The sequence below is a fragment of the Melospiza georgiana genome, chromosome 2, assembly GCF_028018845.1.
Source record: "Melospiza georgiana isolate bMelGeo1 chromosome 2, bMelGeo1.pri, whole genome shotgun sequence".
Lineage (NCBI taxonomy): Eukaryota > Metazoa > Chordata > Aves > Passeriformes > Passerellidae > Melospiza > Melospiza georgiana.
Window position 1 is genome coordinate 25,083,499 of NC_080431.1, and position 15,199 is coordinate 25,098,697.

Genomic DNA, 15,199 nt, shown 5'->3' on the forward strand with positions numbered 1-15,199 from the left:
GCCATCCATTTAAACAAATAAATTCTTCATAATCTGAGATTCTACAACAAGCACAAATTTTAAACTGTATTTTAAGGAAAGCAATTCCAAAATAATGTCTAATTGTTTGCAACAATAATAAAGAACATTATTTGAAAAACAGTCATGATGACACAACTAAACATAAAAAGTGCAATATATAACATTCATTGCAAATCTATCAGTGTATGGAAAGGCCTTCTAAAAATAAATTAAGCATAGAATTTACTGTAAATCAAGCAAGTTAAAAACTGCTTTCTTTAATTATTTATAAGAACTTGAAAAATGTTTTCTACATCCAATGGCCAAATTTTCTGTTAAACCTATATTAATTTTCAGTTTATATCATTCAAGTGTTTCTCAAAATGAAATGAAATAATCACATTTATCATGTTCTTTTGAAATACACTACTAAATCTAAGTCTTGATGTAGAAACTTAGAAACAGTCAAGTCATTCTGCATCTGTAGTAAATAAAATTATGGTTCAAGGATGGTGACCATGCATGCCCAAACAGAAAGTCTTGTTTTATGTTCTGATGCATTTTTGTTCCCTACCCGCATCAGCAGAGTCCCTAAGGTACTCTGATAAGCAATAGAAGCATGCAAAGCAGAGACCAGGAGAGAGGAAAAAAATTGATAAAATCTGGGTTTCCATTTCCTGTATGAGCAAACATTTCAGTTTTTAAATAATGCACATCATATAACCAGCTGTATTTCAAAGGAACAACTAGCCTCCAAGAACTATCTGCTTTCTAAGAGATGACTTTGGGGTTTGACCTTACAATGACATGAAAGTTTTTAATCTGTCTCACCCTAGGCACCTTGGTCAGGGATGTTGGAAAGATAAATTTCCATGCAGCTTCTCTTTTGCACTTCCAAAGGGTTAAGAGAGACAGCTCTCCTACTCTGAATTCTGACTTTTGTAACAACATGAGATATTTGCACTTATATAGCAACAAATAAAATTCAGACACTTGCATATATATGGGGTTTTTTGTGGGTCCATTATACATTTACATTAAATATACATACACCATAACTCAATATATTTACATATTCATAAGGAAGATACTGCATATCTATGCATGGAAATACTGCTGCAACATTATCTACAAAATGTATAAATGTACATATTTTTTTCCCCAGAAGGAATTTCAGCTTCAAATTCTTACAGAATTCAAGCTGCTAGAAATCTAAGAATATCTTCAGTACAAATATCTTCAGAGTAAAAGGAAGGACAGGTAACCTTACTTAAAATTTTAACTTCTGTTTTGCTACTAACCATTTTCAGTAACTGCAAGAGTCTGAGCATCTCCACTCCCACACGACACATCAATAACTTTGAGTCCTTTCAGCCCCGTGACCAGCATTGGGATGGTCTGATCTTCACTGGAACCTTCAAAACAAAGTGGTTCTGTGAGAAGCAAAACCCAGAAGGCCTTACAAGCTCTTTTGTTTGGACTTTTTGCTTCTTTGCTTTTGGATGTTTTATTGTGAGGGTGCAGGGTAGCATTGTTTAGTTTTGTTTTCAGATTTGAGTGTAATGACTAAGCTCCTGCATGGTTTTTGAGAGACACCCAACAAGGATTTAACCCATGAAATAGTCTTAGCTTCATGAGGAAAGGAACAGAGAATATTGTGCAGATTTTTCTTCTCCATCCAATTGCTTATTTCCAGATAACTCAGGGAATTTAATGGGTTTGAGACAATCCCTCCCATAATTATTTCAATTCACATGAGACCAGATAATGTTCACAAATCAGCTTTAGGTGGGATGCAAGATCATTTGCAACAGGCACTAAATTCTTCAACAACTTATCTGAAGCTATCAACTAACTCACCATGCCCAAGCCTGCCGTAGTTTCCTCGTCCCCACGTATAGAGCTCTCCCTCAGCAGTAATGGCTGCACTGTAGGTGCTTCCACATGCAATATGAACAACATGTTTGCCAGCTTGCTTCCCAGATAAAGCAGATATCATCTTAGGCTCCTCCAGAGGGCTATTTAAAGAGAAGGTGACATATTTCACAAAAAGTGATTTGATGAGTAGGTGATAAAAGGTGCTAGACATACTTGCTAGAATTGCTGCAGTTTTACCTGCAAGCCTTATTATTAGACTGAAGTAACAAAATACAAATAGAACTAAAAGCCAAAATTAAGTTCCAATTGTTCAACAATACTACACTAACCACTGAAGAAATGTCTAACAACTGCAACTTCTGTTTTCAACTGAGTTCATGCAATGTTCTTAAAAAATATTTGTCTATTGCTAAAAATACTACCTTTACGTACTGTATCTGACCAATTAATTTCATGACACTGATAACCTTTGTGTAGTCTCTCTTGTCTCAGAGGGAATTCTGCACTGGGGGAAGACACATAAAATCTCTAAAATTAAACAAAACTAAACAATCTACTGACACACACCCCCTATACAATACCATTGTAGAAGACTGCTTCTACACAAAAGCAGGACAGTAATGTCCCAGAAAAATGGAGTAATGTACAACATGACTGCATAAAAAATAATGACCCTGCTCCAACATGTGAGTCAACGTTTCAGAGAAAATGTGCTCTGGATTCATAAAACCATTGATAAAAGGCCTGATAACAGTGCTCACTACTACACCTTCCACCTATGAGAACTTCAGAAAGTAACATCAATAGACAACTAGGAATATTCCAGACAGAGAAAACAAGCAGGGAGAATGCAATTTTTGTTCAGTAACAGAGTCAAATGTCAAATGCTGAGCATTGCTTATATACACAACAAAAGAATTTTTACTAAGAATCCAGAATACTTGCAAATAAATGTTATGATTATTTTTAATACATACACTGTATCCCCATGACCTAGTCTTCCACCATCTCCACAACCCCAAGAGAAAACTTCACCATTTGCTGACAAAGCCAGATAGTGATGCCCATCTGAATGTGCTGCTATCTTCACAATATTTCTGGAAGCTAGACTCTGCACCAGCTGTGGTCCCTGTAAACCAAGCAAAAGCAATATGCTTACAAAATCTGCTGACATTTTCCATCACATAACTAGGTACAGTTTTCCTATTTCCAGTTTTATCAAAACTTGGCTCTCAAATTAATGAAGTGAAGGCATGAAGAAAAAAATGGTCAAGCATGACAAAAGCAATGCTTTGAAGTTATTTGTTTCCAATCTTACAGGTCTTCAGTACATATGAAAATGGTGTTTATCTTAACATTACAGGCCATCTTAGTGACAAAGGCTTCTATTTACAGTGTATTTTTCTCTGAGAAACTACACAGCTTGGACATAGTTATATCTCTAAAGCAAAATCCATTTCATATCTTCCAATTTCTGAAGTTACCAAGGCCAGCATAGCAATAAAAACAACTATCATAGTATCCATAACCTCTAGCATAATCAAAGCTACAGAATCCATATGCTTTTCATCTAATCAACCCAGGAGACAAACCCCACTATTTCTGAAAGTTCAAATACAACACTACAGAAAGCTCACAAAAAATCAGCATGCCTCCATCTACTCTCCTAAGAAATTGTAAATATTTAGCAGAGGAAACTTATGAAGTAATACAGAACAAATTTTTAAAAACACGTAAAAAACTCTCACCAGAGTGTCGCTGTTATATGCTTGTGTATAAACTCTTCCATTTCTAGATAATATCAGAAAACGTTTCTCTGCACAAGCAACCTGCACAACACCAAGGTTGGCCAGTCCTTCACACTGAATTGGACCACTCACATTAGCATAGTACTTCCAACCTATTAATCCCCAAGCAATGACCTCTTGCAGTGATCCCTAGGAAATAAGAAATTCTGTCAGTACTAAATTTTGACATACACAGCTTAATAAAATCCACAGAGCAAATTATTTTTTAAAACTTAATATACCAATTGTGTCCAAATCTGAGACTGTCATTCTTTCCAATGGTCAATAAAACCTACCTAATTAGAAGATACCAAAAATAAAGACTTGCATGCATCATATTCAGTTCAGACTGGTACTAAATGAGCAATAAGTGGCTATGGTAAGAGATTCAGAGATTTTTCAGGTTGGAAAGTTTGGCGTTTATCTTTTTCTTTCTTTTATTTTTCTAGTAAATCAGACCTCCAACATTTATAAAGTCTGGTCTTGAGAATTTACTCTAAGAAACACAACAACAGCTCAAAATATGACAGAATTAGCCATAGTGTGGTAAGAAAGAATGGTTCATAAACCATAAAACTGCACTCCAAGGCTCACGCAAAAAGGGCTGATAAAAGTTAAGGGCAATAAAAGTTACCCAAGTAAGACAAATTTCAGAACTCAAGGTTATGTTGTGAAAATCAGAAAGGATCTTAGGAGCTGTTTTCCTTGCATTCTGAAATTCAGTGATGCTTTTAGGGAAAACATCTTACGGTATTTGATATTGCAAAAATTACCTTATGAGATGTAGGAGAGCTACACTGTGGAGGCATACAAGGGGTGGCAAGGCGGTCCAAATGGGCCATGATCACCACAGCTGTTTGTCTCAGATCAATGGCCAGCTCATTGTCCTGTGGCAAAGTCAGATACCTCAGAAAACTTTCATTGGGACTTAGAGGGTAAGTCAGGAGCTGGAAAAGAGAAAAGAGCTGTCAGAAAAACATTCAAGGTATATCTGAGAGTACAGAATAAAGTTTAGATAGAATGACTATCTGCACAAGTGTAAGAGAAAAAGAATTAACTCTCTACATCTTTTTTTCACATTAGAGAAAAATCTGAAACATGAATGTTGACAAAATAGCCAGATTATGTATATAATAGAAAGTTACAAGCATAATAGAATTGATTGTTTTATCAACCTCAGTTAATAGCTATGACAAAGAGTCATAGTTGAATTAATTTTAAACACAAAATAAATATGCAGAATCCAAATATGCAGAAAAGTTAGCCACATCCAAGTTCATTATCACATCATCATTAACTACAAAACACAATGCTTACCTCTAATCATGCTGTAACATTCCTCCCCCTACCTCAAGAAACTCAAGTGCTCAACATGAAAACCAAACAACCATGGTGTATATGCACCTTACATGGAAAACACCACCAACAACTTTGTTCGGATAACTTTATGATTATTTTAGGTAGGCAAATGAAATTTCATTCCAACATAATGCCCCTTTTAAATAAACCAAGAATAAGTACCTGAATCTCTTCCTCAGTGTTGGGCATGTCTTTATTACATATTATACTCTGAAACCTTTGTAGCAAAGGCAGAAGGGGTGCACTTGTTCCCTGTGCAGATCGCTCATTATCCGTTTCCCTCGTTCCGTTATCCCACAGTTGAAGCAGCAACATAACTGCAGACAACATTTGGCTGAAAGAGGGAATCAACATTTTCTATTAATAAGCATTCCTAAAACCATTGGGTTAGGTTATCCATACAATTCAATCTCTACATTTTGAAGTTTAGCAAAATTGGATGTCAGGGCTTTCTGTTTTAAACAGATCATTAACATAAAAAATCGATTTTGCAGTCTAGATAACATTAGGTCTCAATCACCATTGCTTTAGTAAAAAAGTGCATATGAACTACAATTATTACATTAAACCTAAATTAATGAAAACTGAAGCATGTCAGCCCTTTCCAACAGTGATGGCTAAAAATCAGAGTGCTCATGCTTCTCACCTTAGTGTACCCCTCTGCACTGCCAGTTCAAGCAATATGGCAAGTGCCAAGTGCTGGTCTTGCAAAGGAATGTTTCCTGGCCCCTTGGTACTGGGAGCTCCATGCACATCTCTATTTAAAAGTCAAACAATATACATTAACCAACAGGAAATAATACACAATTGCTTACCAAAAGCATCTACAGCACCCAAGAACCACTACAGAACTTACAGGAAAATATCAAAGGGGTGATGAAAACAGCTGAGAAGAAAAGCCCACACATTCCAAACTAGATCAAATTTTAAAGGGACAGCTAGGCTTTACAACACCCCAAGCTTCACTATCTATCTACAGTTCTATTAAACGTGCTAAGAATATGAAAAACATTTTTCACAGGTGAAATTCAAATGTGTTTTATGATATTCACCTTAAGGACTTAGTTCCAGTATTGAAAAGACATAGTAACTTCTAGTAACTACTGTAAAAAGGTAATAACTTGAAGCCTACTTAAATAACAGGGAAAAGCAGAGGACTATTCCAAGTCCAACATGAGTGCATTTTCCCTCAAGCACAAAAATCTGTATTATTTTACTATACTTGAAAGGCACAGTTAAGAGTGCACATACATAGCATTACCAAAGCATTCTTCTGCAGATATATTTACATTAGTAAAACACAATTGTTTTGCTAAATTTTTGCAGTCATTCAGAATATACCAATTCAGATTTTTCTTAAGCAGCTAAAATCATTAAATCATGTTTACAGAGCAGCATTTTAATAGTTCATTAATTTTTTGCTTGCTTGTATAACTACATTGTAAAAGGAAGGAAATCTCTCAAATTTTCTATAAATCACTATGTTTATACCCCCAGCTTCTGAGAGATGCAAGTTTGCCACTTAACAGCTCAAAAAAAGAAACTTACCCAGTCACAACAGACCTTAGGAATTTAGTAGCTCTTTCTACCACTTCCAGCCACACAGAAGACACAGTCCCTTCATCAAAAAGGGATGCCTCTGGTAGAGCTCGCAGTGCATCAAGTGATTCCTGTAACAATTCACTGCACAAGTCTGCATCTTCACCTAAGGAACACAGCAAGAGCAGTTACATTCCCACCTTCACAGAAGTTAGAGAAATGGCTGTACACCATATTTTATGGAGCTTTTTTCAATACAACTTACTTCCTACACACAAAGTTCTCAATTTTCACATGAACATTTGACTGCAAGATTCTGAAGAAATTTTCCCCAAAGAAAAAAAAATTCAGAAAGGTAAAAACCCAAATCAGCTGATTTCACTATGCAGCCACTGAGAAAAGAGGAGAACTAGGGCTGGCTGAAGTAAGCCCACACCTGCCATCTGACCAAATGGTGCAGACTGAGGCAGGCAGGTCTAGTGGCACAGGTGACAATTCTGCCAACCTCTGCAATTTGACAATAGCTGACAAGTACACCAACTAAACACAAGCTTCACATTCAAAGCTTTTTCTAAGCTGCTGCTATCATGTAATAATACAGTGGCTTGACCTTGTCTGAAGAATAAATCTAACTTTTCTGAAATCTAGCACTAAAAACCCATGTATTTCATGAAATCCCAACTTACTTTCCTCAGCATAAAACAGCCCAGAAAAACCCAACATTCATACTGGCTTGTGTGGCTTTGATCAACAACAACATTGCTGGGCATAATACCACATAAGTGCAATTATGCAAATCCATCATTCACAAATTCATAGTTCTATGCCAATATTTAACACAGATATAGACACTTTAATGAGTCACATGGCTTCAAATGAAATATATATGCAAAATGCTCAAGAGCAGACCTACCTGATCTCCAGGCTCTACGAAGAAAAGCAAATGCAAATGAAAGTGCTGCTCGGGATCCAACACGTGCAAGTCCTTCCACACCTTTGCCCACAGGTCTTGAGCTAAATAAAATTATGTATGAATAGTTTCAATAAACTTGTATTACAATAATATATATTTATGCTATGATTATTTTTTATAACATATATTCAATGATTTTACAATTTAGCCATATACATGCACATACAATGATACAATTTTTATTTGTAGAGAATCATAGCTGTGCCTTGAGAAACAAGGTGAACAACATCAAAATGTCAGCAACCAAAATTCAACTTCAACCACTTCAAAGAAACAATTCAATGTCCAAATCAAAAAGCTTCACAGAAGAAAACATAAACCAGACCAGCATAATGGACTGCCACCAAAAAAATGCCCATAGTTACTCAACGTGAAATGATGAAGCTTTACTCAAAATACACAAATATAAGGCACTTCATGTACTAATTATCTACTTGGCAAGTGTATATTGTTAGTTAGTTTGGACTGCACAATCTAAGCTTACAGACTTCTTAAAATTAATCTTTTATTATTGATAATTAGTTCCACCCATTTTGCCATTGCTTATCTTTCTATTCAAAGTCTCAATGCCAAAAATCTCTTTGCAGTTTCTGTACTTGTGTGTGTAAGGAAGAGAGATCGCTTCAACTTTTGGTAATATTCACTGGACTCACATTCACTTTGTTAACTTCTCACACAGACAATCAAACTAATTTAAGCAAGCTCCCCTTTGTAGCCAGCAACAAGAGATTCCCCACCACTTCCAACACTGAACCACCAAGTCTAGTTTGTTTTGTTTTGAGATTACAACAAAAGTGAACAGCCTAGGACTTTTTCAAAACCTATACTTGCATTTTTAGCAATCTAATAACTTAAACATATCAGTGCTCTTTTTAATCAGAGCTGAAAAAAAATTCAAGGGAACAGTCTATTCAAAGATATCCTTGTCAGAACTCCAATTCCATAATAACTAGTTGTGATATCTGCTTACATTCTCCTTTCATATCTGAATCTAGAGATTCAATCTAACAAAAATTTCCCTAGACAAATTGCTTGTTCTGTCAGACTGCTACTGAACACTTTATTTAATGCCTTATCTGATAGATTTTTCTATTTTTAGGTCTAGACAGCTATCCAGACATGAAAAGTAATCAGATGGTTCCTCACTCAGTTACTTCTCTTGAAACAGTTGCATATAAAATGTATAATTACATCATTTCTCACTCAAACTAAGGAAAACTGTGTTCAGCCTTTTTTGTATTTGTATTAAATAGTTGCATATAAAATGCACAATTACATCATTTCTCACCCAAGCTAAGGTTCTATGTTCTGCTTTTAGGTATTTGTATTTTTTCATTTATGTGAGCTGAGCAACTATTTAACTGAGCAACTATTGACAAAAAATATATTGTTATTCAAACAATGTAATTTCCATTAGCACCATTTCTGAAACAGGCTTCTCCATACTTTCTAGCTGAGCAGAACAAAAGAAATACTTCAATAAATGTATTCTTATAGCTCAAAGTTTAATATCTACAGCAATGTATTACAATAAAAACCTCCTAGCACAGAGAGACAGACTGTAAGAAAGCACCAGGCAAGAAGGAGGACTGATGGCAGGGAACACCACGTAGTATGGTAAAGCCATCTTAAGAAATAAGAAGTTTCTTGACCATTAATGTTCCACAAGAAGGAATAAATCACATTAAGCCCCCACAGACAGGTTGATAACCTTTCTATGGCTTTTCTAATGGATCAACTTGTTCATGCACATGTTATTACCTTTTCTTATCCACAGCAGGCAGAGGAACACTACTGCTTTTCCACTTCACTTTGATGTTCTCCTGAAGAACTGCTCTGTTCAGAGCAATGAAATATCGTTCCAGGATGACCAGCCTCTGCTTTAGCCTCATAGCTGAGAGAGCTGTTGTTGCAGATTGTGTGGCCAGAGTCTGCTGTTCCTTTACTAGTACCTGGAGGCATTCCTTCAGTTCATTCACATCTGAGAAGCAGAGAGAAATATCATCTTTGTTATATACAGTATCAGGAAAAATAAAGACAAACTGAAAATTGTAAATTGACCAGAAGTCTGAACACAGTGGAACTCCCCATTTCTATATTTAATGCACATGGTATGACATAAATAAAACAGGTGTTTAAACACAGTTATCATCAAAACTAAATATATCTAAACCTTCATATTTCATGTCTGAAATTAAAACATCAGGAAATGTTTTACGCCTTTCAAAAAAACAAGTTAGGCAGCAACTTCTTATCATCATGCAACCTCAGAGTCAGACTTCTCTTAAGTGCAGGCAAGTCCCTTTCAAGTCCCCACAAGAATATGCTTTCATTTTACATATTATCTAAAGTTTCCCAGAAGTTATAAAACTGCTCACAGAAGCTCTAGGATCATTGCCAAGACCTGCTATGCCTCTGAAACAACACCATAAATAACATAAGATGCTTTCAATTGCAATTAGCAAATAAAAGATCTCACTTATGTACCAATGCTAGAATATTAATTATTCTTTCTCTTCACCACAGCAAGTATGCAACAGCCCAAAGTCTTATTAATCTAATAACTGATGGTGGCAAGTACAGTGTCAAAAACAACTACAACAAAAAAACACTCTAAAATAAAAATTTGGAAACTGTATTTTTATATACTCTGTAGCTTTAATTCCTAAGACAAACACCAACAATGTACATTCCTAAAGGAGTTCTTTTCTGTCCCTTCATTAACAGTCTGGTCACTGAGCAACCCCACTCTGCTCTGCACTGCATTACTATACTTGTCCCTAAGCCAACCACATTTGTTGCCTGGCAGCTACACAGAAGTATCTTTGTTTTAAATGACACCTGACTAGGGGTATGAAAAAAACCCATATGTCTGCATATATGTAACAATGTGAGAAGATGGACACATTTCAAAATAATTATAAAAAAACCAAACCCAAAACCATACAAAATCAACATTGTTTTTGGAACAAGTGCCTCCTAACTATAGAAATTTAGACACTTTTAAGGTAGTCTCCATGGTTAAAGGTTTTAATCTAAGGAGGTATAAAACTTCTTTTGCAACTGCAGCTGTAAAAAGTATTGCAAAATTTTGTCCCCATCTTTGTGTACCCAGGAAAGAATTCAAGCAACTCTTCCTGCCACTGGATCACACTGCACAGTCACTTAGGGTTTGCTGTCAGGCAGCATCCCAGCCTGCTTTCAACATTGCTACTCACCTTTCACCATTTCATAATGTGTTAGATTCCTTCCCCTAGGCAGCTCACATCTTTCCACCTGACTATGAGGGACTTATTTTTTTCAGCAGGAAAGAAAGATTAAAAAATATTCCTTGCAGTCTAGACCTCTCAGATAGAAGTGACAGCAACAATTAAACATCCTGACTCAAACAACAAGAAATATGACAAAATCAACAAGAAATTTTATAAAAAGCCACATCACACTTAATTTTCGCTCTACAAAATTTCCCAAACAACTGTGTAGCACAGAGCAAAAACACACAAAAAAAACACCTCACAGTGTACCACAACAGAACATAGTCAATACTGACATCCCATTTTCATGATCCCTCTAGGCAAGCCATTCAAAGACATAAGTCAGGACTTTTTTCTTCTCTTCCTGAACACTGAAGACCTATCACTCTCTAAAATATCAGCAGGCTATAACACCAAAGTACAAAATGACCATGCTCTCCTCTTCACAAAGAGACTTTGCTTAACACTGTTTCAACAAATAATTTTATCCTGCATATTAAATTCCCAAATTATGGTGTCATATCCATAGGAAAAGTAAAGAAATAGTCAATGAAGAAAAAAGAAGGCACTTTAACAGTTGTGTTTGAGGAAAAGATTCTATGTTTGGTGCTACAGAAAACAAGCACTGGGTGATAGATTCAGGAATCTGTCAAGTAATACAGAGCTACAGCATTTGTTTGTCCTTCATTCCTGCCTGGCAAGTTACCTAATTGTGGAAACTCTCTAAATATGCTCCTGAAGTTGAAGATTAAAGTGAAAAAGCACTTTGTTTCAAAACAACACACTAATGAGAAATCCATCATGGGGACTACTAGAAAGAAACACTTAGTACAAGCAGAGACCACCTACTCTCCAATCCTCCAGCAATTACTTCACAAGGAACTTTCCCTGAAAGTCTGCAACTGCAAACCTTTCCAACCACTTTCACTCAGCCACAATGACATCCAGGTATTACATAAATTAACAAAGATACATTTCTTGCCAGCAGAATTGCCTTGTTAAGGTTCAGAATTTGACATGTTTCAATGACCTCAGACCCAGGCGAGGTTAAGAAAGCTGGGGGAGAAGGATGTGTCTCCACAGTTAAAAATGGCTACAATTTTAGGAAGGCTTTCTACCAAAATTAAAATATTCTGCTCACAAATACTTTATAAAAACTTTCTTTAGTATTTCAAGAAGGCAAAACAAAGTTCATATACAAAGTGTAGTAAAGGCTGGAACAGGTAATAGTATCCTTATAACTCAGACATCTAAAAACTGAACCAAGGACTGTCTTGTTTTATTAAAAGCAACACTATTTTAAGTGAGATATATCTATACACTTTCTCACTTTAAATCTTCTCTTATTCCACAATAAGTAAATTTATCTTTACAAAAAAATTAGTTAAGCTTTCAAAAGATTTAAACATATCTGGGAATCAAAGCAGTGAAACTCATTTCAATAAACCTTCAAATGTGAGCAACACTTGTTACTGATGGACTGAACAGTCAAATGAGAGAATAGCTTATTAATAGTAACGATTCAGATTTCATCTGAGAAGGTTACAGGGAACTCTTAAAACAAAACTGTTCCTATGTCACTACACCAGCCCTTGATGCCAGCCATCCTATGCTTTGTCAGTTATTCTGTGAAAGGCAGACACATTATTTACCTATTCTGCACCTGCATTGTAGGAGCTGGAGTCATACCACACCAGTTTGATTTCTCAAACCACCATTAGCAGAATACTTGTTAACTAGAAGCTACAGTCAGGTATGTTGCTGGCTGCAGTAGAGCTAGGCAAGGGTATTACCCTCTTCTGTTAAAATTCATCACATCTCTCCCTCCTCTCAGCAAACAACACAACTACACATTTTCACTTCCTAATTCCTCCTGCCCAAAGTTCCCTGCATTAGAAGGAAAAACACAGGAATTGTTCAATCCAGCCTATCTGACAGAAGAGAGTTAAGAAGTGGTGCTATTCAGATATTTGAACAAAACAAACAGCTGAAGAGAGCAGCTTCTCAAACCATCTCTGACACTAGCCCTAAGGCAGGTAGTATGTCCAAAGGCAGTATGCTCCTGTTTGAGCAGAACAAAGAGATAACTTAACATGCTAGGTGGTTTTTAACACTCATTTCATTAGCTCTTTTAGGGAACACTACCTGCTTGTGAAAGATAAATTAGGCATCTTAAAAATGCCAATATCAGGCTGAAATGTTTGCAGTTTGATTCACAAACTTCAGTAACAGCAAATATAGATGTTACAGTGTGGAGAGATTTCAGACTTGGAAACACATTTCAAGCAGAATTTGGCATGAATCTACTGTTATAATGAGTACACATTCCTGTCACCAGCAGAACTAATGTGCTCTAATTTCCTAGAGAATTTCATATTTTGTCTTCTCTTTCCCCTTCCACTACAAACTATTCCCAATGGACAACGAGGAGATAAAGGATGCAGTTGGCTTGGCTTAACAGGCTTCTAACAACCCTTCAAACCTCTAGAATGAGCAAAAAGTTAGAGAGAAGGATAAAAATGCCATCACATACACACAATTTCCTTCAGAAACAAAACCAAAATAGGCTTTCAAAGTTATTTTGTACCAACAAAGACTAAAATGCCTAAAGGTTATTTAGCTTTTAGCTTTCTGCTCCCCTGTTCAAAAGACGAACAACATAAAAGTTCACCTTATTAGTATTCAATAGGAGAAAGAAAGTGAAGTGTCTGAAGCCTTATGAGAAGGACCTGAGAACATGTGGTTTGTTAAGCCTGGAGGAGAATGAGGGGAGACCTCATTGTGATCTTCAACATCTTTGTTAGGGGAAGTGAAGGGGTAGGTACCTGTCCTTCACTCTTGTGACCAGTGACAGGACTCAAGGGTATGGCACAAAGCTGAGGCAGGGGAGGTTTGGGTTGGATTTCAGGAAAAAGTTTTTCACTCAGAGGGTGGTTGGGCACTGCAGTTCCTCAGGGAAGTGGTCACAGTGAGTAGCAGTGTTTGGACAATGCTCTCAGGCACATGGTGTGACTTATTGGGGTGACTTGGGCAGGGCCAAGAGTTGGACTCAATGATCCTCATGGGTCCCTTCCAACTCAGCATATTCTACAATTCTATGATTTTCAAAGTTTTACAGCAAAACTTGTTTAAATTGATGCCCTAATACTCATGCACAGAATTTAAATTCCTGTCTGTGTGTAAAAAATACACTAACACATGTGTAAATCAATTGTAAAGCATCTGCACTTGAAAGTATGAACCAAGAAATTTGATAAAAGCCAAAAGTATCTCAATAAAAAAGGCTACAAGAAGGGTTTTTTCAATGTCATGACTACTTTTTTATTACTTCTGAACACAGTGTAAATTTAGATTTCATTGTGTAACTAAAAGCCCCTTACAGGATGGAAGTCCTGCCTATCTCCTCTCACAACACAAATGCAGGAACACAAGTGCACTGGGTAATGACAAGTATCTCAACAAGCTCACTGAAGTCACATGGTTAATTTTAACCTTGCCTCTTCAGTAGTGCCCATAAAGCATTTCCTGGTGCAATCTTGGGGATATTGCACTAACAATATCAGAAAAGTAAGGTGCAACACTGAAAAAAGTATGCTCAATATAGCCAACCTTAAGCATATTATGACTAAGAAAAAGAAGCCCAAGAAGATGAAATACTGCTATATTTTCTGCAGGCTTTGAACAACCACTTCAAAGAGTTTCCTCTTTTTTTTTCCCCATACCTAGGGCTGAACACCTGGACCTCAGATCATGTAAGATGTTAAAACCTGAAAGATCTTCAGAAAAGAAAACTGAAAAAAAAAGAAGAAGAAAGTAGTAAACAAGGATTTTTAGGAAGAATCAGAGGAACTTCTTTATGAATGTACTCAACCTGGTATGAATACAACAGGCAGAAGATATTTCAAGGGAGCATTCATCTAAAAAAGGAATAGTTTAACAGTGGTATCACAAAAGAGCTGCATATGAAATAGAAGAACACTAAGATGCAAAAGAGAGAGAAAAAACCCACCTTAAAAGTCAAAAAATGACTTACACATGTATTTATTATTATCTTATGTATTCTTACAGTTCTTGGAATAGTAGGATTGTCACAAAAAATAAGAAAAAAAGAAAACCACTGTGATATCTTTGCCCTGTACTGACAGCACAGTGATCTCAGCATAAATGAGACCTAGAGAAAGCATTTTGTTTCTCTGAACTTGTGCCAGGATGACAAAACAAGCACGGAGTTGAGGGGCACACGAAGTACTGCTCCTCAGCACATTTCATGAGCAGGTTTCCCTCTGTGCTCCCACAACCTCCCAGCCCTCATGGGGAGGGTGTCACAAGGCCCACTGACCTAGATTAGCCTGCTCAAGTTCAACACCAAGATACCCCACACTTGGCAAAATAAGATTGCATTACAGCAC

At 36.4% G+C, this 15,199-nt stretch overlaps 1 protein-coding gene across 2 annotated transcripts in view; it reads right to left on the reverse strand.

Moving 5' to 3' along the window:
• The window catches only part of HERC2 (HECT and RLD domain containing E3 ubiquitin protein ligase 2), a 102,392-nt gene that overhangs the window by 65,968 nt on the left and 21,225 nt on the right, over positions 1-15,199 (reverse strand). For both annotated transcript variants that reach the window (XM_058019240.1, XM_058019241.1), the window contains exons 5-14: positions 9,298-9,517; positions 7,477-7,577; positions 6,573-6,729; positions 5,671-5,781; positions 5,187-5,358; positions 4,439-4,612; positions 3,627-3,815; positions 2,856-3,007; positions 1,861-2,018; positions 1,302-1,415 (exon numbers count right to left, since the gene is read on the reverse strand). In XM_058019240.1, the coding sequence (XP_057875223.1) occupies positions 1,302-1,415; positions 1,861-2,018; positions 2,856-3,007; positions 3,627-3,815; positions 4,439-4,612; positions 5,187-5,358; positions 5,671-5,781; positions 6,573-6,729; positions 7,477-7,577; positions 9,298-9,517 (1,548 nt within the window). The remainder of the gene's footprint in view (positions 1-1,301; positions 1,416-1,860; positions 2,019-2,855; positions 3,008-3,626; positions 3,816-4,438; positions 4,613-5,186; positions 5,359-5,670; positions 5,782-6,572; positions 6,730-7,476; positions 7,578-9,297; positions 9,518-15,199) is intronic.